Raw genomic sequence first — 26,128 nt, 5'->3', positions numbered from 1 at the left:
CTCCCGCATTGCATCACGTGACCGACGCGTTGGCCCCCTCTGCGTCATTTGACGCGCACACGACAAAAATTGTTGCTGCGCGTAGAATGCCGTGGAGATCATCTCTCGCGATTGGTGCGTTTTAGTCGCATGCTGTGATGACGTACTCGGCCTTCCCCTTGGTTCCACATACCACCGCCGCCTTATTGACCGATTTTGCAGCATAATTAAACATATCATCTGGTCATCTAGGTCCATTTGTTCTAGCACAAACCGTTCCACAGTCGCCATCGTTGTTGCTTTGTTCCTTGCTACGGAAAGGAAAGTAAAAACGGCTACCGGAAATGGCCACAAAAGGGTTAGAGAGGAACAGGGAGGAAACTCCACCCTGTGGTGTCCGAGCCAATAGCAGCCGTAGCGAACGGTAGCAGTACATTTTCACAAGTGCGCGCGTGAGTTGCGCTCGAGTATAAAGGCAAACTGCGCGCGGGATAGCCGCAATGACGTCAGCGTGGTCGCCGCCCGCGCGAGTATAAAGAAGCCTGAATGTCCACTGAAGTGAAGCAAAAAACATTTCAATTCCTTCCATTCTGTTCAATTGTTATGACTGTCTTTTCGTATGAAGTCAAATATTAGAGAGTACTATTTTCCGTATTAAAAAACACATCACCCAAATTTTTGTTGGGTTTTTGGCGGAGGCTTTAACCCATTTATGGCATTGTCAATTCATTTCAGTGGAGACAGATAGTTTGAGGTACGGGACAGCTCAAGGTACCACCGTGGATAAAAAAAAAACAACAATCCATTTGTAATTATTAGGGAGTATTCGATGAAGCTTTTCAGCCCTTGAGTCAACCACTATAGATATTCCCATGTCGTAATTGATGAATGGTTTCACGTGTTTGTGTTTTCGCCTTCAGATCAAAGAAAAGCTGCTCCAGTTGACAGACAAAAGGAAAGATATGATCGACAAGTGGGAGGATCGCTGGGAGTGGCTCCAACTCGGTAAGTGGCAGCGATCGCGTTCGGACGGCGGCGCCACCGTCACCGTGTCGCCCCCCCGCAGTCCTGGAGGTGCAGCAGTTCTCTCGAGACGCCGGCGTGGCCGAGGCGTGGCTTCTGGGCCAGGAGTCGTACCTGTCGAGCCGGGAGGCGGGGCGAAGCGTGGACGAGGTGGAGAAGCTCCTCAAGCGTCACGAAGCCTTCGAGAAGTCCGCCGCCACCTGGGAGGAGCGCTTCTCGGCGCTCGAGCGTCTCACCACGGTCAGTCTTCACCGAGGAAGGCGAAAAACAAACAATACTCGGAAGTCAAGGCACTATCTCCAGTTTTCTTCGCATCTCGAGACAAAAAAATGGGTCACGTGACGCCCTACGGGCTGTGACCTGCAGATGGAGCTGTTGGAGGTGAGGAGGCAGCAGGAGGAGGAGGAGCAGAGGAAGGCTGAGCGGTCGTCTTGCTTCCACGTCCAACCGCAACAGAGGTGAGCAACACAGCCACGCGGTGGACGTGACGGGAAGTGCACCTTTGCTAACCTTCCATTTCTTTGTTCGCTCTGCCAGCGATGTCGTCGATCGCAACGACTCTTCTGATCAGGTCAGTTTTCAAGATAAACGCTAGACTGGTCGCCTGCCGATTAGTCCCGCTCACATTCAAGTCTTAAAAGAAGCTAACATGCTAGCGCCACCCTTTCATCTATATTTGGTGGATGAGTCCATGTTCAACCAATCAGATGATTTATCAAAACTGCCCTCTGATTGGCTGATTGCTTGTCAGGATTTTCCTCAAGCACTCTCGCTTACTGTCTGTCAATCAGAGCGGCGTGGTCGGCGGCGGCGTCTCACTGGTCAACGGGCTCGCCGACGGCAACTCCGAGGAGCCCAGCCCCGCCCCCTCGCCACCCCCCATCGAGAAGAAGAAAAGCAGCAAAACCAGCATCGTGCCGGAAGCGCCGGCGACGCAGGAAGGACTTCTGCACCGAAAACACCAGTGGGAGGGGCCGAACAAGAAGGCGTCCAATAGGTTCGCTTGCGGCGTCCGGGTGCGCCTCGGCGGGCCACGGCTCCCTTTTAATTGCGCCAGCGTTCCCTAATCTCGATAAGGTCGTTCGTTTATAGCAGAATAAAAGGTCAAGCTCACGTGTGATCGACAGGTCGTGGCACCACGTGCTGTGCGTGGTCGCCAAACAGGAAATGACTTTCTACAAGGACGCCAAGGCGGCGGCGCAGGGCGCCGCCTATCCGAGCCATCCACGCGTCAGCCTGAAGGGCGCCGCCTGCGAAGTGGCCGGCGGCTACAAGAAGAAGAAACACGTCTTCCGACTCAGGTGGGCGTCGCCGTGGCGATGCGGGAAGTCTCCTCCCGGAAGTTGACGCTTTTATGTTGTCTTTTGCAGAGTCGCCGATGGCAACCAGTTTTTGTTTCAAGCCAAAGATGAGGTGAGTTCCTCGTTTGTCTCGGTTGCCACATCTGCTTTCCAGACCGGTCGCCACGTCGTTGCGCTTGTTCCCAGGAGGAGACGAGCACGTGGATCCAGGCCGTCCTCGACGCCGGCGCCCCCGTCGGGCCGAGCGCCGCCAACGGGACCCTGGACCCGGACGCCCCGCCGCCCGCCGTCGTAGAGTCCCGTGCCGTGAAGACAAAGGAGAAAGATAAACGCTTTAGCTTGTTCGGCAAAAAGAAGCAGTGAGGAGGACCTTGAACTATTTGAAGTCATTTTCCTGCTTCCCGTTTGAGTGACGATGTAACCTTATGCTAACGTTAGCTACGAAAGGTCAACGTGACCAACCTGATTTCTGAGGTCGTAAACGTGGACGTGACTTTTGTTTTTTGTTAAAGCGACGGCGGCGTTCTTCACCCGCCGTTGAGAAACAAGAACGTTTTTGGTTGTTTTTTGATGTTTCCGCCGTGGACGCCCACTAGCATAGCCTGGCCTAGCCTAGCCTAGCCTAGCACAGCACGCTACGCCGCCTGAACCTCGGCTCAAGAACAGCACAGCACGTAGGACGAATGTATGAAAGTGTGCGATGCGGTCAAGTCCCTTGCTCGTCCTCAAAAGTTCGCTCGCTTCTCCACGCACTCGGCATGTATGCAAGTCAGCGCCACCTGCTGCACAATCACACGTACCCACTTAGGAATGAAGAAGCTGCTCGGAAAAGTTGCGGCGAAACACGCCAGCTTTTCTCATGTGTGAACGAAGCTGCTGCCAAATGTCATTAAAGGTTTTCCACTGGAAACGCATTTGTCACGTGTCGCATTTCTCCTTTCCGGAGCTAACGTCGTGACTGGCGCTCCTCTTTTTATTTTCTATTATCTACGTAACAAACCCTGATTGGTTCTGAGAAAAAGACGTCATGGCCGCCCGTTTCCCAGCTGACTTCGGGGAGAGGCGGGGTACACCCCGGACTGGTCGCCAGGCAACGTCAGGGCACAGAACCATTAACAACGGGCCCATCCGGTGGTGTCCAAACTACGGCCCGCGGGCCATTTGTGGGTGCGATACCCCTGACGACGAGTAGTGGTCTACTACTAATAAACAGGATTGACAGATATGCGAATCAACTATTTCCGATTCAAATGACTTGCTTGCTTCCCGGCCCTGAAGACAATTCACCTTCAGAAGCCAAAATGGTTTGCTCCACTCTGCTCCGTGTCTTCGTCTTCTTTGCGAACATTGCGATCTTTGAAAAAGTGCGCCAAATGTTTTGCGTGCGAACGTTCGGGCAGGGGCGGATCTGTTGTGCAGGAGACGGGGCCGCGAGCCACCTCCAAATCCTGGAAGCTTTCGCTTCCTGCAGTTGAGATTTGGACGCCCTCCACTAATCGCAGCACTGAAAGAAGTGCGTCGTTTTCGGTTGCCCACGACTGAAATGTGGCGAACGGACGACGTTTTCTTCTTTTTTCTTTGGAAGAATTGAGGCTAGCGATGACGCAACCGATCCGTCCGTGCCCGGTCAGCGTCGGGCACATCTAGAAAAACCCCAAGGGAGTGGTCGCTAAATCCATTTTGGAGCCGCGATGTTCGCCGCTCCCCTCTTTCCAATAGAAAGACTTTCTTTCCCAGCCTGCACTGCGCCCAAGAGGCGGCAACGAGGACGAAGCGGATTCCTACGCTTCAAAATAAAAGTGAGGAGAGAACGTTCAACGTGGTGCTGGCAGAAAGCGGAGTCGACGATTCCAGAAAGAATTAATAGCGTCTTGTTACATTTATTTCCTATTTGATTTCTTGTTTTAGATTTGAGTTCTGTTGTCGATGATGATGTTGGTGGTTTTATTTGGAAGGCCCGCGCCGGATGCGCTGGCATTAATCTTTCCGTCTTTCGTGGTCGGCGGTCTCGCTGAGCTGCGTCCAATCTAGATAGCCTTCCTTCGGCTTTTGACTGTGATTCCGGACCGAGGTACTGCTGCGGGGATCCGCCGCAGACGGGCGGACGCTTTTCCTCGGTGACAGCACGGTGCTGCTGTAATCTCGCTTCGGACTCCAACCAGACCCGAACCGCCCGAAGAACATGAGGATGACGATGACGTCAGAGGCCACAGGCCAGCAGGTGCGCGTCTACAAGTCGAAAACGGGTTTTTAATATTCTGTTACTTATTATGACGTCGCTAATGAGCGCTGCGGTGAAGCCCCATTTTTCGCGGGGGATACGTTCCCCGCTCACCCGCGATACATGAAGATCCGCGAAATAGAGAGCCCATCCAAACCTAAAAAAAAAAAAAATAATCCATCCCTTTTCTTTATCGCTTATCCTCACTAAAATACATTTACAAAAAAATGGATAACCCCAAGTGAGGTTCCTCGAACACTCTAAATTGTCCCCAGTTGTGATCGTGAGTGGGAACGGTTGGGTTTGGCCGGCGACCAGTCCGGCTCATACGCCCAAAGTCACCCTGAGGTGACCTGTCGTGAGGATAAGTGCTGTAGAAAACAGATTTGTGGATGAAGAAGTAAGTGCAGAACTGCAGAAGTCCGCCAGCGTAATGCTATCACATAATGGAAATGCCATAGACAGGCAAACAGAAATGAGCAATGATGTTTTGGTCATTCTAAACCGTCAAACAACTGCTACTTTAACACATGGAGCAACAACACATACAACAAGATTGAATTCATCATTGTAATTGGGCTCCAACTAATGATTAATTTGAAAATGGATTAATCTGTTTTAGTTTTTCGTTTCATCGATGAATCGGATGAAAACAAAAATTATTTCTAGCCCTTTATTCAAATCAGGACATTATTTCAAATGGACCATTAGAAGAACGCACAAACGTAAATTGATGATGAGTCGGTTCCTGGCTTGGGCCATAACATCCGTCAGAAAATCGTCAAAATCTCGACGTTCAAAAGGAAAAGCAAGTTTGCAAACATCGTATTTTGAAAAACCACAAAGAAAATCAGTCTGCTTTCATGGAGGACTACAAAAAGCAGAGAATATTTACTGCTGGGCCAGCTGTTGCGCAGTCGGTAGAGCGGGTCGTAGGGTTGGCGGTTCGAATCCCGCCTCCGCTGTCGAAGTGCCCTTTGGCAAGACACTGAACCCTACAATGCCTCCAGGTCGGCATTGTAAATGAAAAACTGTTCTCAGTTGCCGGACCTGGTTCAACAAAGGGAAAATGTTGCGAGGCTGAAATTCTAACCGATCATCAAAATACTTGTCCATTACGTGATAATCAGTTCGTTGCTAGTTAATCGATTCATTGTTGCACCGCTACGTCGTATATTTAAACATCAAAATGTTCAACCAAACCATATTGTCCGTTAAAGCGTAATGCTAACATATCATAGATGGGCTAAGGGAAGTGAGCACGCCGTAGCGGTTGCTGGCCGTACTTTCAGTGAGCGCGGTACGGCTCCGGTGGTCGGGTGGGCGTCTCCCAAGCAGTGGTGGTTCATGGGGGGGGGGGGGGGCAGTGCCATCCGCGACACGGATAGGATGTGACTGGATTGGTCGGTCAAAATTTTCCATCTGCAGCCCCCCCCCCCCCCGTTGACGATTGTAGTCCGGCCCCCTTGAAAAGGATCCTCGGACCCGATCTGGCCACCCCGCTAAAAACGGGCTAGAACCGCCACTGCTCCCAACTCGATGGTTGTAGGTTCGACCCTCACCCTTTGTGCCCATCTCGAAGTGTCCTTGAGCAAGATACCGATGCTGAGTCGACGCTTTGAGTACCTTGAAGGGGAAAAGCGCGATACAAGTGAAAGCCCCTTTACCATTTGCTTCTGACATCAGCACAATTCACGCAATAATCATTTTTGTTTGCATTTGACGTCCCACTTGAATGCCAAAGTCTTGACAGGAAGCTTGAGCGGCGGCGGCGGAGTCATGGCGGGACTGGCGCCGAGAACCCGTGAGTCTTTACAGCTGTGAGGCGGGCGAGATGGCGGACAAGACTGCGCCGCGCTGCCAGCTGAGGCTGGAGTGGGTCCACGGCTACCGCGGCCACCAGTGCCGCAACAACCTGTTCTACACGGCGGGGAAAGAGCTGGTCTACTTTGTGGCCGGGGTGGGCGTGGTCTACAACGCCCGGGAGCACACTCAGAAGTTCTACCTGGGACACAACGATGACATCATCAGGTCAGCCCTTTGAGCATTCTTTTGTATTCGGGCTGAAGCTTCCGATACTTTCACAATCGATTATTCTTTCCATTTTCCCATCAAATAATCGGATACAAATTCTTTTTGTATTCGACTTGATTGCAAATAGGGCCGCAGGTATCGAACATTTTTCCAAACGATTATTCTTTCGATGACTCCATCTAACGCTGCAACAATGAACCGATTCATTGACAACAAATAGATCATCAAATGAATCGATAACTATTTTGATAGTCGACGAATCGTTTAGAGACCAGGTTTAAAGTAAAATTATCCCAGTGCTCGGAATTTCAGCCAGTCTCCCGTTTCTGTAGTCGTCCATGAAAGCAGACCGATTATCTTTCTGTTCTGTCAAAATAAGACATTTGCAAACCGTTTTTACATCATGGGATGCACATTATTATTATTCTTATTTTGGATCCGAGTCATTGGTTAATCGAGAAAAGTCATTGACAGAATAATCGATTATTGAAATAATCGTTAGTTGCAGCCCGTACCTCGACATACTGGCTTCAGTAAAAGTAAAGTTTCAGTCGAGAAATATCCACCAATAAGCTCGCGGGGGCCGAAATTCCCAGGGGTTCTCCGAGTCTGCGCGTCGAAATGACTGCGGCGTTTCCAACGGCGTCGCTTGCCCTAAAAACTCCACTGAAGTCGTGCAAAAAGGATTTTGTCGGTAGCATGTTGCTAGTCATGTAAAACTGTGCACCAGTTGACATCGATGTGCTACTAGTACGAGTGAAGCACGAGATGTCACCTAGTTGAATTTGATCATGTCACTAGTAGCACGCAGTTGTGAACTAGTAACATGTTCTAGCTTAAGCCGGATATCAAGGATACGGATCAAATGCTGCCCTGCGATTGGCTGGCGACCGGTTCAGGTCCCGGCCCGAAGAGAGCTGGGATGGGCTCCAGGAGAAGCGGTTCAGAAAACGGACGGACCAATCGAATGCTCAAACGGCTCGCCACACTCGGACCGGTCACGCGCGCGACGCTGATGCGAAGCGGTGGTTCGTGTTGTGTTTCCGTGGCGACCAGCCTGGCGCTGCATCCCGACAAAGTGCAGGTGGCGACCGGCCAAGTGGGCAAGGACCCGTACGTGTGCGTGTGGGACACGTACGCCATGCAGACCGTCTCCATCCTGCGCGACGCTCACACGCACGGCGTGGCGTGCTTGGCTTTCGACGCCGAGGGACAGGTGAGGCCCCCCGCGGCACAACGCGCGCTCGCTTGCGATGGGACGCCATTTGTCATGTGCTGTGTCGTCATAGCGACTGACCTCGGTGGGTCTGGACGCCAAGAACACGGTGTGCGTGTGGGACTGGAGGAGAGGACGCGTCCTGGCCTCGGCGACCGGACACTCGGACAGAGTACGAGTCACGCGAGCGATCGTCGGTGGAAACCGCGTAGCGTTTTTTTGACGTCCGCTTGACTTTCTGCAGATCTTCGACGTGGCTTGGGATCCGCAGCTTTCGACGCGATTCATCAGCTGCGGCGTCAAACACATCAAGGTGAAGTCTGGTTTAGTCTAGTTTAGCATGACTTGAGCGCCGCGGTTCTCAAACGGGGTCGCCGGTCCCATGGTGGTCCGCGAGCCGTATGCAAAAAATAGTTTGCGATAAATCATTTCAAAAAAGTGCGGGGACCGATACATGTTGCTCCTCCCCGCCTTAGCGGGACCCCCCCCAAAAATCCCTGCTTTTCCCGTGTAGCCAATGATGGCGTCTGTTCGGTGTGGCTCTTCAGTTCTGGACTCTGTGCGGCAACGCCCTGACCCCCAAACGCGGAATCTTCGGGAAGACGGGCGACCTCCAGACAATTTTGTGCGTGGCCGCCGCCAAGGAGCAGACCACCTACTCGGGAGCGCTCAACGGAGACGTGTACGTGTGGAGAGGAGTCGCGCTCGTCAGGACGGTGCAGGCGGCGCACGGGGTACGTACGCACGCGCCGAACGAGGAAAGAGAACGAGGCGGCGGCGAGGCTGACGGGAAACGTGGCCGGCGGCGTCCTTTCAGGCGGGAATCTTCAGCATGCACGCCAGCGAAGAAGGCTTCGCCACCGGCGGACGCGACGGTTGCGTGCGGCTTTGGGACGTCGACTTCAAGCCCATCACCAAGATCGACTTGCGGGAAGCCGAGCAAGGATACAAAGGTCGGAGCGGCGAGCGTTGTTCCCGCGAAGGGCGAGCGCTCGTCGGTCCGTCACGGCGCCGTCTGTCTGTGCTTTCAGGTCTGTCCATTCGCAGCGTCTGCTGGAAGGCGGACCGGATTCTGGCCGGGACACAGGACAGCGAGATCTTCGAGGTCATGGTCCGGGACAGAGACAAACCGCTGCTGCTGATGCAGGGGCACAGCGAGGGCGAGCTGTGGGCACTCGACCTCCATCCCAAACAACCGGTCGCCGTCACCGGAAGCGACGACCGTTCTGTAAGGTGAGCGGCTGCGCTTTCTTGCTGGTCTGACGTCACTTCCTCTGTCTGACTTCCCTTTGTGACCGCCCTCCCATCTCCAGGCTGTGGAGCCTTCCTGACCACACCCTGCTGGCCCGCTGTAACATGGAGGAACCGGTGCGGAGCGTTTCCTTCAACAACGACGGATCTCAGCTGGCTCTCGGCATGAAGGACGGATCCTTCACCGTCCTGCGAGTCAGGTGAGCCCTCCCCTCGCGGTTAGCACGTCGGTCGCGTGGGGTCGCATCAATGATGAGGACTCGCATCCGCAGGGACATGACGGAGGTGGTGCACATCAAGGACCGGAAGGAGGTGATCCACGAGCTCAAGTTCTCTCCGGATGGCTCCTTCTTGGCGGTGGGCTCCAACGACGGCGTGGTGGACATCTACGCCGTGGCGCAGCGCTTTAAAAAAGTTGGCGAGTGCACCCGCTCGGCCTCCTTCATCACCCACCTGGACTGGTCCGTAGACTCTCGTTTCCTGCAAACTAACGACGGTGCGGGAGAGCGCCTCTTTTACCGAATGCCAGGTAAACCCCGCAACTCGGTCTGAGTCATTGGAAGTCTTAAGTCTTAACCGGGAGGGTTCGAGCAAGTCCCGATCGCTGCAGTAAGCGTCAAGCAAATCCAGCGGAGTTCCCTTAACATTTTTCAAGCACGTCGAGTCAACGAGTCTGACGCCACGAAGTCATGACTTGACTCGGCATTTTACGAGTCTGTCTACTTGGTTAGCTAACATCATTTTGGAATCTAGGTATGCTACTAAAATGTTCAAAATACCTTTACATCAAAATCGACATCGTTGGGTAGAGAAGTGTTCCACGAATAAAAGGAGCCCGAGTTTCGGATAGAATCGGAGAAGGGTTAAGAATTTGATGCCACTTTCTATGTTGCTAAAATGATCTGCCCAGAAATCTCATTTCCTTCTCATTTTCCGCATCGACATCGCTGGAATTCCTTCCAACGGAACGGAAAACAAGACGAATCATTGTGAATCGCGTCCATATAGTTTTCGATCATGTACGGATCCTATGAGCAAATCCCGAACCACAGAAAATCTCATCTGAATTGAAAGTTTCAAAAACGCACACAACACAGAAAAGAACGTTTCTTGAAAATAGACATCTCACGAATACGAAGTTTTAGCCAAGCAAGCCCCCCCCCCCCCCCCCCACAAGTCGGGAATTTGGCGTCGAGTCTTGTTCGGAGGTCCACCGCGTAAACCCGATACGCCAAACTGCGCACTTTGCGGGTGACCTTTGACCTCGTGTACAGCAGGTAAGCCGGTGTCCAAGGAGGAGACGAAGGGGGTCCACTGGATGACGTGGACCGGCGTGCTGGGCCCGGAAGTCAACAGCATCTGGCCCAAATACTCCGACGTGACCAATGTGAACTCCGTGGACGCCAACTACAGCAGCGCCGTGCTGGCCACCGGCGACGACCTCGGCCTCGTCAAACTCTTCCGCTTCCCGTGCCTCAAGAAAGGTCCGTCCCGCCCGCCGAACCGCACGAACCAGATTTGAGCGCTTCCTGCAGTCCTCCTCGTTTCTTCCGTTCCGCAGGCGCCAAATTCAAGAAGTACATCGGACATTCTGCCCACGTCACCGACGTCCGCTGGTCCAGCGACCTCCAGTGGTTGGTCAGTACCGGGGGTGCGGACCACGCTGTCTTCCAGTGGCGCTTCTTGCCCGACGGCGTCATGAACGGGGTCCTGGAGCCCCTCCTCCAAGGTCAAAGACTTCTTTTAGCCTTCAAGTCAGTCACCTGGCGCAAGTTAGGATCAGTACAGCGAATGTTCGGTGAAACTCTTTGCTGTAGAGCCGTGATTCCCAACCGGTGTGCCGTGCGAGCTCCTCAGTTGCAATGTTGCCACGGTTACCTTGATAGAGCATTCGCTTAACCGTACCCATGACTTGGTCAGGTAGGCCACACAAATTACACAATGATGTCATCACCATGAAGCAAGAACTTCAATATTAGTGCAATTGAAGCCACATGAAATGAGCAACTGAGTGCACACTTGACATGCCAACACAGTACAGGAAGTAACTACACGTAAACAAGCACACCATTCTCGGTACACTTCTCAAAAGACTCTTAACTGATAGATAGACGGATGCCGATGGTGGTCCATGAAGGCAACTCTAGAGGTGTGTGCGCGTAAACGTGAAAGCGAGTGCCGCTTTGATATTGAGGGCGTACAAGCACACACACACCATTGCGAGAACAGGTGACAAGATTACGCAACTGTTTAACTAGCAAAGCTGTGGGCGATTGACGGGGGGGGGGGGGGGGGGGGCACTTACTACGTGACGTCAGCCGTGCAAGCGCGTTCAACCGGCTCAGACCGAGTTGAAGGTTCTCACTTTTCATTGGAAATATTATTTCAGATAAGTATCGGAAGTCAGTCCTTAACCTCCATGACCGATTTATGACCGCGCACTTGGGTATGAATGATTAACCCAAAATGCATTGCGCACCCAACACGCCAGTAAAACTGTATTTTGAAGGTGTAAATAAAAAAGTAACAACAAGCAAATACACTTTTTACAAAGGAAAATAGCAAAAATAGTGTGGCGATAATGAACTCGTTCATTTCTTTGCGCTTTCTTCTGCTTATTGAGAAATCGGCAGGTTTTCGAGTCACCAGCCAAAAATCAGTACTTGGTGAGAGATACTGACTCAAAAGTAACTGTAGTCTGATTACTCTCCCGGTAAAGTAACGCGTTACTTTGCTCGTTACCCAAAATGGCCGAATTTTGGAGCATCAGTTCAGTTGAGATGCGGGAAATGATTACATTTGACTTAATTGGTCAGAATATGGCGGCGCGGTGGGCGACTGGTTAGAGCGAGAAGTACATACTGGAGTTGACTTGTGTGTCCACTTTTTCTGACATTTCCGTTTGGTGGTATGCCGTGAGATTTTCCGATTGTAAAATATGTGCCTTGGCTCAATAAAGGTTGGGAATCAGTGCTCAAGGTGAAAAAAACCAAAAAAACAAAAACAGAAAACATTAGTATTTAGTTGAACCCTTCCCACACACATTTAAAACATTTAAACTCATTAAAAGTCACTTGAACCGCTATAAAGACACATTTTAAAGTATTTCATAGCGCCTGTTCTCACTCCCTGGCTGTCCGGAAATGGGAAAGTATTGTATAACATCACTTAGAGGAAACAAAAAGAAGACTCTCGAGCTCGCACAGTTCACTAGCTAAAAAATCTGAAATATAGCGCAATGTCGCGGTGGTTCACTGTACCTCAAAAGGTCGCGTCGTGTCGTTTGGCTCAGTACATTTGAAAGTTGTCCGAGTTTGAATAAGTACGTATCTAAAAGTTGGCGTGATCCGGTTGTCGGTCTTAGAAGGCTACGCGGACTCGAACAGCGGCGACTCCGACTCAGACGTATCCGATGTCCCCGAGATCGACTCGGACATCGAACAGGAATCTCAGCACAACTACGAACGTCAGGTGACCGGAAGCGACGGTAACGTTCCGGCCGGAAAATTTCGTCCTTACGTTTGACCGAAGCGTTTGCGTCCGCAGGTTTACAAGGACGACCTGCCGCAGCTACGGAGGAAGCTGATTGGTTCCCTGAAGAGGCAGAAAGCTCCCGAGGAGGGGCTTCGTCTGCAGTTTGTTCACGGGTAAAATCACAATTCTAATCATTTAGATTTAGCTTCTCTAAAGTGTGCGCAGTGCGCTAAAATGGCTTGATCGAGTCACGTAAGTAGATACAACTCCAAATATTCTGGCTAAATGTGTTGATTTCATCCTATTTGTTTGTGAAATTTCTACCGGCCCTGTTGTGAGGTACGTGTTGGCCCGACGCAGCGTCATACTGGTGCGGGGCCATCGGCCCACCGTTAGCGTCGTACCTTGGGATGACGAGACGGTGTGTACCCGAGTCTGTTTCGATAACTTGGCACAACGAAAAATGGTTTGTTTTTCAAACTCCGACCTCGCTAGCTAGCTTTGGCTTGGACTTTGATTCTATCAAATCAACATATATGCTAGCATGAACGAAGGCGAACCCCCAGCATAGAGTTAAGTTCATTTCCTTCGCGCTGTTCCTTTTAAGGGAACGTCCAGAAGCTGCCATGAATGGGAATAGCTTCTGAGAAATATTTGCGCCCGTGCACAAATTCCCTTGGTTCATTCAGTAAAACGATGCGGCTCTGGCTCAGTGGGTAGAGCGGGTCGTCCAGTGATGGAAGGGTCACGGGCTCGAGTCCCGGCCCTGACTGTCTGTGTGTCGAAATGTCCTTGGCGAGACACTGAACCCTAATTTGCTTCCAGTGGGCCTGGCAGCGCCTCGCATGGCAGCAGCTGCCCGTTGGTGTATGAATGGGCGAATGTGAGGCTTTGTTAAGCGCTTTGGGCACCGCGACGGTGTCGCTAAAGCGCTACATACTGCAAGTATGTGCGTAGTATATTCTTGATTTTTACACGACACTGACAGTACGGTTACTTTCTACCAGCGGTCATCAGACCTTTGTTTTGTGGCGCACTCGCCGCAGGTACCGGGGCTTCGACTGCCATAACAACCTGTTCTACAGTCAGACGGGCGAGGTGGTCTACCACGTGGCCGCTGTGGCGGTGGTCTACAACCGGCTGCAGCACACTCAGAGGTTCTACCAGGGTCACGACGACGACATCCTCAGCCTCACCGTGCACCCCCTCAAAGACTACGCCGCCACCGCGCAGGTACGCCGGTCGGTACCGGGGCCGCTCCTTAGTTCTAGACGGGCGCCTCGTCTCTGATCGGCCGCGGGTGTGCTCAGGTGGGTCGGGACCCAGCCGTCCACGTGTGGGAGATCCTGACTCTGAAATGTCTGTCGCTGCTCCGAGGTCACCACAGCACCGGCGTGTGTGCGCTGGACTTCACAGGTAATTTCACGCCAGTAGCGTTGGATTAGCACGTTAGCGCTGAGTCCTCTTGCATTATGGCTGCTCCTCGATGTTCGGTGCTCCTAGCTGACGGGAAGAGTTTGGTGTCAATCGGAATGGACGACTTCCACTCGGTGGTCATCTGGGACTGGAAGAAAGGCGAGCGACTGGCCAAAAGCAGGTAGACGCCCCGAGGGCGCGTGGGAATAAAATGACCTCGGTTTGCCCTTGACTCGCTCTGGTCCTTGTGCAGGGGTCACAAGGACAAAGTGTTTGTGGTGAAGAGTAATCCCTTCCGGATGGACAAGCTGGTCACGCTGGGGATGAAACACATCAAGTTCTGGCAACACACAGGTAGCATTGCCAGCGTAAACACCCTTAAGGCCTTTTCACACCGCGCTCGGCAACGTGCAAGCCGCCGCCGACCTTTCCGTTCGTTGCGTATGCGCTGAGGGGGCGGGCCCACGGAATGGGTGTCTTGGCGCCAGTGGCGGTTCAGCTCTAAAATTGTTACCGACTTGTCCACATCATATCCATTCTGTTGGAAAATGCATCTGCCGAGTGAGACGTCTCTGCGGGGGGCTTTCAAAGTTCTCCGCGCTCAGCATGAAATACAGCTCCGAGCGCGCTTTGTGGAACTGGAGCTCATCAACGACTTTCAACTCCTGTCGTGACTTTAGTAAGGGATGCACCAGTTCCCGTTGTTTTCCTCCTGCTTAAAATACGCCATTGACAAATACAGCGGTTTTGAAGCGTTGCGGTCTCGCCAGCGGGGAAAGAAGGCTGCTACGTCGTCCGTCGTCCTTTCACACTGAGCGAGTGCGCTGTGAAAAGGCCTCTTGAAGAGCCCCTGGACATTTGCAACCGAGATCCCAATGCTGCGGTGCCTTGAGAAACGAGTTGAATTCGCTCAAATCATCTTTTCCAATTGAAATGAATTTGAAAATGTCCTGCCTCCACCCACAAAAAACGGAATGTTTTGTGTTTGGTTTTTTGGAATAAGGAAAAATAGTACGCTCTAATATTGTACTTCCTAAAAACATAATTGACGAGAATGTAAAGCATGAAACACTTTGTGTGTCAGGATGTATTGCTGCAATCCAAATCAGTGGGCCGCTCCTTCTGCTGTGCCCGCCTTGGCCAGTGGGTGGCAGTACTCAATAAATTAGAATATGGTCGAAAAGTTCCATTATTTCATGACTCTTACATGATAGAGACTCATTTTCAGTGGACAAATTCCTGCCTAATAAAATATTGGTTAATTTTGTTTGCTGTAAGCTCTCATCATGAGTTTCACTTTTTGAATCGAACTGCCAAACTAAATGAAGCTTTTGAGTCTATTCTTATTTCTTGAGCTGTACCTGTATCATGCAGTCACCCAGACACTAACGAAGAAGAATAGACCTCTTCTTCTACTCCATTACAACACAGTAACTTGCTGTAATATAAGTAATTCTTCATACAGGATAACGAATATATGCCTGTGAGTATTGTTACATTGCCCGTTTACTTGTGCCGCCATTTGTGTTCAAATAGGCGTTGTAAATTTGCAACTATCAATGCTAACCGTAAGCATGTCAATGGCCTTTACCATTCATGTTAGCATTAAGCTAGCGGGCTGTTCTAAAGCCAACATAGTTTGCTTGTTTTAACTAAACGAGGTTCCATTGCCTTTGTTTTGGGTTTAGTTTTCGAGTAAACTTCAACTGGGAGTGCCATTACACAGCTTGAAACCTCCTTTTTGATGAAATGTTGACTTTTCGCCAAACTGCTCATTTCATGTGAAGTGAGTTTTTTTTTAACAAGGTCGGAATTTTTTCCGTCCTCTGATTGGTTGGTCAGAGCAAGCCAAATTGGACGAGCAAAACGCGCCTGTCGAGATGAGAACACGTGAATGTATTTAATTAGAGGTGCAACCATTAATCGATTAATGGACAACATCAAATTAATGCACAACTATTTTGGTCATTGATGAACCCTTGATGGACCTTGTTTAACTTAAAATTATCCAAATCTTTGGAATTTCAGTCTCTCAACAGAAAATATTCTCCGATTTCAGTCCTCCATGTTTACAGACGGATTATCTTTGGGTTGAATCCAAATAAGACATTTGATTTAGAAAACAATCATCAACATTTTTTTTTTCTGATGGCTGTTATGGACCAAGACAGGAACTGATTCATCAGCAATTTAAGTTTGTGCATTTTCTGCACTGTCGATTTGAAATCATGTCTCGTTTTTTAATAAAGCGGTGGAAATTGAAAAAAAAAATGTTTCATCCGATTGTTCGCAGAAAAAAAAAATCAACCGATTAATCTGATTAATTAAATAATTGTTAGTTGCAGCCCTACGTTTAAAAATCAGCGTCTCTGGAGAATATGACGCATTTTATTGAAATGTTTGATGTTTTTGTCACGTTATTAACTCAATAATGATTGTGACGTGAATTGCGTGCTGCTCTGTTGCAATTTTTTCTAGTGTTGATGTTATGTATAATTGCGTTGACGTGCTCGTGCTATTATTAAGGCCCGGGTATTAAATGTGGCCAATGCACGACCCGCCGCTGTTAGCTATGTGGAACCTAGCGCCAAACCAACATCAACAATTGCGGCGCGGTTACTTAGCTTTTTTTTTTTTTTTTTTTTTTTGGAAGCGCTCAGCAAACATAGTCAGTCAGCTTGTTTTCTTCCCGACCAGGTGGCGGTCTGACGTTCAAACGTGGAATCTTCGGGAACCAGGGCAAGCAGGAAACCATGATGTCGGCGTGTTACGGCCGCTCCGAGGACTCTGTGTTCTCCGGGGCCACCAACGGAGACGTTTACGTTTGGAGAGAAACCACGCTCGTCAAGACCGTCAAGGCCCACGACGGGCCCGTGTTCGCCATGTGCTCGCTGGACAAGGTCTCGTCTGGACTGCGTCCTGGTTGATTTAAGGAAAGACATTTGAGCATTTTTTCCGTAAGGGCTGAATGTCCATGTACTAGTACGCTCTTTAGGCTTCTTTGTACTCCTGCGCCCGCATTGCATCACGTGACCGAGGTGGCCACTACGCGACACTCGACGCGCACACGCCACAAATTGTCGCCGCGCGCAGAATGCCGCGGAAATCATCTCTTGTGATTGGTCCGTTTTTAGTCAGCTTTCCCCTTGGTTCCTCACATCGCAACTATGCCGATTTCGCAATATAATTCAACGCATCATCTGGTCATCTAGGTCCGTTTGTTCTAGAAGGCGCCGTTCCACATTCGTCATTGTCGTTGCTTTGTTCCTTGTTACGGAAAGGAAAGTAAAAACGGCTACCGGAATTGGCCCTAAAATGTAGAGGACACGCCTCCCTGTGGTGTCCTCGCCAATACCAGCCGTAGCGAGACCCCCGACTTGGAGGGGAACTGCAGCACATTTTCAAAACAACGCGTGTGGCTTGCGCTCGAGTACAAAGGCAAACTGCGCGTGGAATAGTCGCAGTGACGTCAGCGCGGTGGCCGCCCGCGCGAGTATAAAGAAGCTGTTTGTCCCCACTAGGAATACAATTCAGGGCATTAGTACAATGACTGCGTCTTTTTCCACTGCGAGTGGCACGTTTGGCCTAGTATTACGCAATTCCACCTTACGAGTAAACTACTGTGCTGTACTAGTAACACTACTATCCCCAACTAGTATGGCTAGAATGAACGGAGAGTTAAGGACACCTTGCACCGTTGTGTAACTTTGTTTTACGTATGACAAGAAAGAAGCCCCCATCGAAAACTCCACGACACGAACATACCCGATGAGAATCGGACGCAACCATTACCACGTTCTCACGTTGAGACAGAGGGAAACATAAAACGCTCAATGACCCCAAAAGGGGGGAATATACGGCAGAACGAAGTCATGTGAACCGATAGAGAGAGCGAGAGAACATTTTGATAGTCAGGTGGGGTTGACATTGCTGTACCAAAACACGTTTACTCAGTGAGCTTACTGTTGAAGGGAATTATTTTGATTGTCCACAAGCTTCCGAGAATGGGCGGGGTTACCTGGGAAATGCTGCTGACTCTGTCTCAGGCCGGTGTCACGCACTAGTAGCCTCCTGGACACTACTAGTAGCACCAAAATGCCCACTGGTATGCCAAAGTTGCTCCGAAGTGTCATCCAGTCGTGGAGAAAACTTTACTAGTAAGACATAGTGAGTGACTAGTGAGGACGAAGAGCGGACTAGTACATGGGCAATCGAGAGCTGTATTGGTATATGGAAGGAATGCAGAAAGGGCTTTCCAAACAGACGTGCGTTGTGGCGTGCGGCTTCCGACGGTGCTCGTTGCCTCGACTCTCCAGGGTTTCGTGACGGGCGGAAAGGACGGCGTGGTGGAACTCTGGGACGACTCCTTCGAAAGATGTCTGAAGACCTACGCCATCAAGAGGGCGCTTCTGTCCCCCTCGTCCAAAGGTGGGACGCCCCGCCGCCGACTACGGCGGTCTGAGCGCTCGCCTGACCTCTCTGCTGCATCATCTCCTCTTCAGGGCTGCTGCTGGAAGACAACCCGTCCGTCCGAGCCATAGCGCTGGGACACGGGCATATTCTCGTAGGCACCAAGAACGGAGAAATTCTGGAGATTGACAAGAGCGGACCCATGACGCTGCTGGTCCAGGTCAGACCGATCCGCTCGCACTTGAGACTTGAACGTCCCAGTTCAAGACTCGAGACCTGGACTCAAATTGTCAATCGGGATGTGTTGTGTTTAGGGTCACATGGAGGGCGAGGTTTGGGGTTTGGCCACCCACCCTCTGCTTCCCGTCTGCGCCACCGTGGGCGACGACAAAACTCTGAGAATGTGGGAACTGTCGGCCAATCACAGGATGGTCGCCGTGCGCAAGCTGAAGAAAGGTTCGTCTGACGCCAACCTGGCAGCCGCGGGAGCCTGAATAGAACTTGTGTTGGTGCTTGTGTGTCAGGCGGGCGGTGTTGCGCCTTCTCTCCCGACGGCAAGGCTCTGGCGGTGGGTCTGAACGACGGAAGCTTCCTGGTGGTCAACGCCGACACCCTGGAGGACATGGTGACCTTCCACCACCGCAGGGAGCTCATCTCCGACATCCGCTTCTCCCAAGGTACCCGAAGTGGGCACTTTGGGGGGCAGGCGGGCCGCAGGAAGTAAACGGTGGCGCTTTGCAGACGCGGGGAAGTACCTGGCCGTGGCTTCCCACGATTCCTTCGTGGACATCTACAACGTGCTGACCAGCAAGAGAGTGGGCATCTGTAAAGGAGCCGCAAGCTTCATCACTCACGTGGACTGGGACTCCAGAGGTGAGCCTGTAACACTACGAAAAGGCGTCGCTGGCTTCTTTTCAGACTGGACTTCCTGTTGTTGTCCTCGCAGGAAAACTTCTGCAAGTCAACACGGGAAGCAAAGAGCAACTTTTCTTTGAGGCTCCTCGAGGACGCAAGCACAACATCTGCGGGACCGAGGTCGGTGGGCGCTCGTTTTATTTTCTTCATGTCAGGGAAGCGCGGCGGGGTCCGCGAGCTGTCGCAAAAAAAATTTGCAATCAATGATGACGTATCATTTCAAAACGTGCATACCCAAAGGAATGGCCCAAGTCCTTTTTTGACCAAAAGGATGATTTTTATTTTATTTTTTCTTTATTTTGCCTTTATTTTGTTATATCTCTGATTGATGTGATATTTTCAGTATCACAGGAAAATTGTGAACCCTTTAATGGGCAGGAGACAGGACAAGAAAAAGGAGCGCGACAGTTGAATAAAAACTTGCATGCATGGAGACAGTTCGTTACAAGCAGGTTGGCAGCTGCTAAAAAGTGCCCAACTACCTTTCTGAAGCGCGCTCATACATACACTCAAACAGTCAGTTATCTTCTGCCTTATGCAACTGGCGACCCACTCCCACCCCCAACACAGAAATCTTCTTTTGTCTCACAGCAAAGCGATACTAAAATATGACAGAAAGAAGGAGAAACAAGGTGGCCTTATTTATCATCACACGAGAGCACAATTTATAGGATGTTATAATTAACAGAATAGAATACATAGGTACGTTTTATAAGTGCAAATACATATTTTGGGCAAAAAATAACTAACTAAAAGAAATTATTTCCGGAAGATGACGACAGGGCAACAGCTGCTCTCGTCAAAAACACAAAACAATGTGACGACAGCGATTACACTCCCGTTGTCTTTTTTAAAATGTTTAAGCGGGAATTAAAGTTGCTTCTGGCTTCTTGGAAAAATAGTGTGAAAATTCTATTTCGAGCCCAAATGGCTACAAGTGTGCTTTTGTAAACTACTACTCGTAGCTCCTCTCTCTTCGCAGCCATGTTGTTAGTGTAAGCAGCGCACGTCAACTAGTGACAATGGCTAGATATTTAATTGAATTCAATTCAATTTGGCTCAGTTGTATTATATTAAAGCAATTGTGAATATTTTGGGGAAAGTTTCCAGAAAAGTGTTTGGTCCAAGTGGCTCTTGTAAATCCTCACTTATGACTTAGGCCCTTTGACGCAATACGCAAAGACAAAAGTCTCACACTTGGGTTTTAAAGTGGACGGTGATTTTAAAGGGGCTCTAATCAGATATCCGTGTTGTGTTTCTATAAATACATTAATTATGTTTGAAGATTAGGCGGCACGCTGGGCGACTGGTTAGCACATCTGTCTCACAATTGTGAGGTTGCGGGTTCAAATCCCGGCCCTGCTGGTGAGGAGTTTTCATGTTCTCCCCGTGCAAGCGTGGGTTTTCTCCCACATCCCAAAAACACGCATGCGTTGAAGACTCTAAATTGTCCGTAGGTGTGAATGTGAGTGTGAATGGTTGTTTGTTTCTATGTGCCCTGCGATTGGCTGGTGACCAGTCCAGGGTGTACCCCGCCTCTCGCCCGGAGATAGCTGGGATAGGCTCCAGAGCACGCCCGTGACCCATGAGGAGAAACGGTACAGAAAATGGATGGATGGATGTTGGAAGATGAGTGCAGCCGTAGCCCAATGGTTAAAATCATCGCCTGCCACCGTGGGGGACCAAGGTTCAAGACCCCGACCAGACCATCCCCCGGACTCACGGCTGTGGTGTCCTTGAGCAAGACACTGATACCCCGAACTGCTCCCCGGGCGCTTCAGTGTGTTCCACTAACAAGTGTGTGTGTTCACTGGGATAGGTAAAATGCAGAGAATAAATTTCATGTGCATGCATCCATGTTCATGACAATAACGGTGATTCTTCTTCTTCTAAAACATATGCAAAGACATATAACAATATAGTGCTGGACTAATATTGCAATAGTCCGGTGCAATGAGCATTGTGCAAATGGCGCCGAGACTTCAAGGAGCGGATGCGGTTAAAAGTGACGAGTAGCGCGATCATCTGGGACAATGTTGATTGTGCAAATGTTGCAGATACTCCTCAGTGGTGCAGATGCTACTCTGGCATGAGTGGCCAGTATTGGTCAACAACAGATATGCAAATAGTGCAGCGTGGCGAGACTACCACAGTGAGTGCACGAGTAATATATCATTGGCCCCACAGAAATGTGACAACGAACTCAAGTCAAAAAATTGCCAGCATGTTGTAATGGAATTGTAGGTTAGGTGTTCAAGAAGTTGATGGCAAGAGGGAAGAAGCTGTTGGAATGTCTGCTCGTTCTAGTTTGCATTGATCGGTAGCGCCTACCTGAGGGAAGGAGCCGGAAGAGCCGGTGACCGGGATGCGGAGGGTCCGAGAGGATTTTGCACTCTCTTGTCTGAGTTCTGGCAGCGTGCAAGTCCTCAAGGGTGGCTAGGGTGGTACCGACAATCCTTTCAGCCGTTTTGATTGTGGATTATTTGCTGTAGCGCGGGATTTTGTGGTGATTATTTTTCCACACCGACTGTTACTGCTGACTCATAAGAAATAATAAGGAATAAGCGCAAGCCTAAGCCTAACCGTAAAAGACAGAGAACGGGGAAAGCGAGGGAGGATGGAAAAGAGTTATTGGTGGCCTTTCTATCGCTTTATTGAACAAACACAAACAAAATACAGTCAACAAGCACATTCTTATCTGACCTGCCGATGGCCCGGTCACTCTTCACACACAGCGGCTAACACTTTAGCCAGTTAACAGCCGACCAACGGTGCAGCCTGATTTGGTGACTTCCACATCACGCAACAGGGCAGGACCGCTTTTTAAAGGCACACACACATTCAACATGAGATACTACAGTGTAGAACTTGAAGATGTGACCCCAAGTGGACAAAGAAATGCCTGCACCTCACATGCATATATTGTATGATGATATTACATAGGGTTGTCACTATCGAATATTTGGCTTAAACGTTTTCCCTTTGAACCGGTCTTTGCAGTTGGACAAGCTGGACTGGGCTACCTGGACTTCAGTTCTGGGTCCGAGCTGCGAGGGAATATGGCCGACGTTCGGCTTTGTCAACACGGCGTCGCTCAGCAAAGACGGAAAACTGCTGGCCAGCGGGGACGACTTCGGCTTCCTGAAACTCTTCAGCTTCCCGTGCAGGGTGAGGCCCGGACGGAGCCCGTTTTTCAGCTTGCCCTTTGACCTCGGTGCCCCTTCTCCGCCATCAGGGTCAGTTCGCCAAGTTTAAGAAGTATGTGGGTCACAGCATCAATGTGACCAACGTCCGCTGGTCCAATGACGACGCGCTGCTGCTGTCGGTGGGCGGGGCCGACACGGCGCTCATGATTTGGACTAGGGAGCCTCCGGGTCACAATGAGAACAAAGTCGTCGACAGCGAAGAGTCCGACGACGACACCGAGGAAGACGGAGGTACTGTGTACCGTACAGCCAGTGTGGCACAAAAGACATTTTTGTAAATATTTGATTCTATCTTTTTGCGGGACAACACTGAGGAAACGACACTTTGCCGCAATATAAAGTAGGCTTTACACGATCAGGATTTTTGGGGCCGATTACCGATCACCGAGTTTAAAAAAACGATATCCGATCACAAGATGGAGCAATGTGTCTTTTTTAAATGATTTGTTCATTTACTGTATATACTTGTGTACTGTATACTGAGTATCTTCAAAAGTATTCTCGAGTCAGGTCATGTATTCTAATCAGTCAGGTCAAACCAACATTACAACATGATAGAAGTAATGGGTGCTAACTTACTGCAATCAAATTCCTTTATTGTAATTAAATGACTTCACACACACCGAAACTTTAGAGCATGATTCGACATAATGCCAGTATGTTTACGTACAACCGTTCGTGCTAGCACTAGCTTGCTAGGCTACATAACGTTTTGTTGTCTATCGTATTAAAAGTACGTGAACGTACCTCAAGCAATCCTTGAATAAAAGTCCTCTCCCGAGCACCGGTGACCATCACGACACATTTTTCCCCATTTTCTTCTTATATTACACACGACGCGATCCATTGTTGTTGATCAGAATCAGAATCATCTTTATTTGCCAAGTCTGTCCAAAAAAACACACAAGGAATTTGTCTCCGGTCGTCGCAGCCGCTCTAGTACGACAACAGACGGTCAATTGACAGAGAACGCTTGGAGACAGAAAGACATTGACAAAAAAAAAAAAAACAGTCACTGAGCAATAAAGGGTTAATAGTTATCTGGTAATGCCGGTACATTTTTTGTTTTTTTGACAATTGTGCAAAAGAGGCAGAGTCCTCTAGCACTTAGAGCAGTTCGAATGACTAATATTGCAATAGTCCGGTGCAATGACCATTGTGCAAAGGGCGCCGAGAGTTCAAGGACTGGGTGCGGTTTCAAGTGACAATCCATCCATCCATCCATTTACTGAGCCGCTTCTCCTCACTGGGGTCGCGGGCGTGCTCGAACCTATCCCAGCTGTCATCGGGCAGGAGGCGGGGTCCACTCTCTGAACTGGTTGCCACCCAATCGTCACTACTCGTATGTGGCGAAGGTTGCCTCCTGAAGTCCACAATCATCTCCACAGTCTTGAGCGTGTTCAGCTCCAGGTTGTGTCCTTTTCAAATCTGCAGTAGAAGGTATTCAAGTCGTTGGCTAGTCTGCTATTGTTCTCATCTTGGGGGGATCGTCGCTTGTAATTAGTCAGCGATTGGAATGCATGCCAGACTGATTTAGAGTCGTTTGCGCTAAACTGTTTTTCCAACTTTGCTGCACTTTGCTGTTCGCAGCAGAGTATGAAGCGGCTGGGATGAGAATCAGCAACTCTAAATCTGAGACCATGGTCCTCAGTCGGAAAAGGGTGGAGTGCCCTCTCCAGATTGGGGATGTGATCCTTCCCCAAGTGGAGGAGTTCAAGTATCTTGGGGTCTTGTTCACAAGTGAGGGAAGAATGGAACGGGAGATCGACAGGCGGATCGGTGCAGCGTCTGCAGTGATGCAAGTCCGTTGTTGTGAAGAAGGAGCTAAGCCAAAAGGCGAAGCTCTCAATTTACCAGTCGATCTATGTTCCTACCTCTAACCTATGGTCACAAGCTGTAGGTTGTGACCGAAAGAACAAGATCCCGGATACAAGCGGCTGAAATTAGTTTCCTCCGCAGGGTGTCTGGGCTCTCCCTTAGAGATGGGGTGAGAAGCTCGGCCATCCGGGAGGAGGTCAGAGTCGAGCTGCTGCTCCTCCGCATTGAGAGGAGCCAGATGAGGTTGCTCGGGCATCTGATTAGGATGCCTCCTGGATGCCTCCCTGGGGAGGTGTTCCGGGCACGTCCCACCGGGAGGAGACCCCGGGGACGACCCAGGACACGCAGGAAAGACTATGTCTCCCGGCTGGCCTGGGAATGCCTCGGAATCCCCCCAGATGAGCTGGATGAAGTGGCTGGAGAGAGGGAAGTCTGGGCGTCACTGCCAAAGCTGTTGCCCCCGCGACCTGACCTCGGATGAGCTGTAGAAAATGAATGGATGGATGGACAACGGCGACGTGGAGTAAATGTCTTTTGTGGAGCAATGACATCATTGATCGGATTGGCGAGTTATGACATAAAAGCCGATCAGTCGATCAGCATAAAATGCTAATTATCGGCCAATACCGATCAACCAGATCAGATTGGTATAAAGTCTAATATAAAGTTGTAAGAGTACAGGACAAAATGAACAACTATGGTATAAGAGGAGCCTCCCTGGACTGTATCGAAAACTATATTAGGAAGAGACAACCATTTTGCAGCTTGGCAAACTTGAATAAAGTTCCTCCAATATTACCTATGGTGTCCCACAAGGGTCTATTTTGGGTCCTAAATTATTCAAGTTATATATTGGTGAAATCTTTAAAGCGTCTCATGTAATGAAGTTTATTAGTATTTTATGTTTTATGCATTTCAGAATCTCTTTTTTTTTTCAAACCTGGATCAATTGATCTTGTAGTTTTTGTCCTGCTTTTTCAAAGAACTCTCAAATTGGCAGAACTATTTTCCCAATATTTCCCTAAACGCGTATCTAGGGTGGCCACGGCCACTCCTTGCCACCCCTTGTCTCCGCCCGTGCATGTAAACTCAATCTGATCCGGAGACTACAAGATCAGGATTACAGAATCCAGATTTGAGGTCTTTGAGTAGGGCGACTACCAGGATTCATCCCACTTGTAATTTTCCCCGTCACCTGTTTAATTTTTATCCTGCTATTCTTCAAGTTGCCTTCAGCACAACATTATTTTCTTAGCAGGGGTGGACTGGGACAAAAAAATCGGCCCTGGCATTTTTGGCCCCTCCTAATTAGCGGAGCACAACCGACTAGTCATTGATGTATGTGAATAAAACAAGCTTTTCTTCAATCAAAAAAGAATAACATGTCCAAGTTATTCCCAACGTGTCAAAATTCTGTGCGGCCACCATTATTTATTATGAAATTGTCCAGTGTAACCCTCTTCCACACCTCCACCTTCCGTTTCAGGATGCCCCCACAGATGCTCAATGGCGTTTCCGTTTAGGTTTGGAGACACGCTCGCTCGGCCGGCCCGTCACCTTTACGTTCAGCGTCTTTTGCGAGGCGGCGGTCGTCTCAGAGGTGTTTGTGGGGCCCTCGTCCTGTTGGAATATTGTTTCCGAAGGGAGGGGAGGGGTCCCGCTCTGCTCCGGTTTGTCACAATACAGATTGCATTCAGGGTTCCCTCAATGAACCGAACGACACTCCCACCGGTATGCTTGACTGCAGGGTAATTGCTTCAACGTTCAAATCTGTGAGAGGTGTACTCTCTTTTCTGTAAGGTGCAGTATTATGCAGCAGAATTCCATTATTCCGCTGAAGTCCAAATTTCCTGTGTTGTCATCA

The 26,128-nt window shown here is 49.9% G+C and overlaps 2 protein-coding genes across 9 annotated transcripts in view; both read left to right on the top strand.

The window, feature by feature from the left end:
* LOC133403946 (spectrin beta chain, non-erythrocytic 1-like) overlaps nt 1-3,235 on the top strand; it is a 42,288-nt gene extending 39,053 nt beyond the window's left edge. Inside the window, 8 exon segments of the mRNA XM_061679411.1 lie at nt 900-984; nt 1,046-1,242; nt 1,369-1,460; nt 1,540-1,573; nt 1,794-1,999; nt 2,130-2,303; nt 2,373-2,415; nt 2,490-3,235. Coding sequence (XP_061535395.1) covers nt 900-984; nt 1,046-1,242; nt 1,369-1,460; nt 1,540-1,573; nt 1,794-1,999; nt 2,130-2,303; nt 2,373-2,415; nt 2,490-2,666 — 1,008 coding nt within the window. The 3' untranslated portion in view covers nt 2,667-3,235.
* Nucleotides 3,236-4,303: 1,068 nt separating this feature from the next.
* Nucleotides 4,304-26,128, top strand: part of LOC133403943 (echinoderm microtubule-associated protein-like 6) — a 41,233-nt gene continuing 19,408 nt past the window's right edge. For 3 of the 8 annotated variants that reach the window (XM_061679405.1, XM_061679402.1, XM_061679401.1), the window contains exons 1-27: nt 4,304-4,524; nt 6,269-6,555; nt 7,615-7,774; nt 7,848-7,946; nt 8,019-8,087; nt 8,323-8,508; nt 8,592-8,727; nt 8,806-9,007; nt 9,088-9,225; nt 9,298-9,554; nt 10,300-10,509; nt 10,587-10,754; nt 12,390-12,496; nt 12,572-12,672; nt 13,546-13,732; nt 13,810-13,915; nt 14,003-14,096; nt 14,169-14,269; nt 16,613-16,815; nt 18,232-18,343; nt 18,418-18,545; nt 18,640-18,781; nt 18,850-19,002; nt 19,067-19,198; nt 19,272-19,360; nt 22,241-22,408; nt 22,476-22,677. In XM_061679405.1, coding sequence (XP_061535389.1) covers nt 6,359-6,555; nt 7,615-7,774; nt 7,848-7,946; nt 8,019-8,087; nt 8,323-8,508; nt 8,592-8,727; nt 8,806-9,007; nt 9,088-9,225; nt 9,298-9,554; nt 10,300-10,509; nt 10,587-10,754; nt 12,390-12,496; nt 12,572-12,672; nt 13,546-13,732; nt 13,810-13,915; nt 14,003-14,096; nt 14,169-14,269; nt 16,613-16,815; nt 18,232-18,343; nt 18,418-18,545; nt 18,640-18,781; nt 18,850-19,002; nt 19,067-19,198; nt 19,272-19,360; nt 22,241-22,408; nt 22,476-22,677 — 3,847 coding nt within the window. In that variant the 5' untranslated portion in view covers nt 4,304-4,524; nt 6,269-6,358. Of the gene's footprint in view, nt 4,525-6,268; nt 6,556-7,457; nt 7,775-7,847; nt 7,947-8,018; nt 8,088-8,322; nt 8,509-8,591; nt 9,008-9,087; nt 9,226-9,297; nt 9,555-10,299; nt 10,510-10,586; nt 10,755-12,389; nt 12,497-12,571; nt 12,673-13,545; nt 13,733-13,809; nt 13,916-14,002; nt 14,097-14,168; nt 14,270-16,612; nt 16,816-18,231; nt 18,344-18,417; nt 18,546-18,639; nt 18,782-18,849; nt 19,003-19,066; nt 19,199-19,271; nt 19,361-22,240; nt 22,409-22,475; nt 22,678-25,750; nt 26,022-26,128 lie in introns of those variants that run through there. The other 5 variants (XM_061679400.1, XM_061679399.1, XM_061679406.1 and 2 more) reach the window with 4 other exon arrangements.

Source organism: Phycodurus eques, chromosome 6 (genome assembly GCF_024500275.1).
Source record: "Phycodurus eques isolate BA_2022a chromosome 6, UOR_Pequ_1.1, whole genome shotgun sequence".
In the NCBI taxonomy this organism is placed as follows: Eukaryota; Metazoa; Chordata; class Actinopteri; order Syngnathiformes; family Syngnathidae; genus Phycodurus; species Phycodurus eques.
This window is presented reverse-complemented; position numbering and strand designations above follow the sequence as displayed.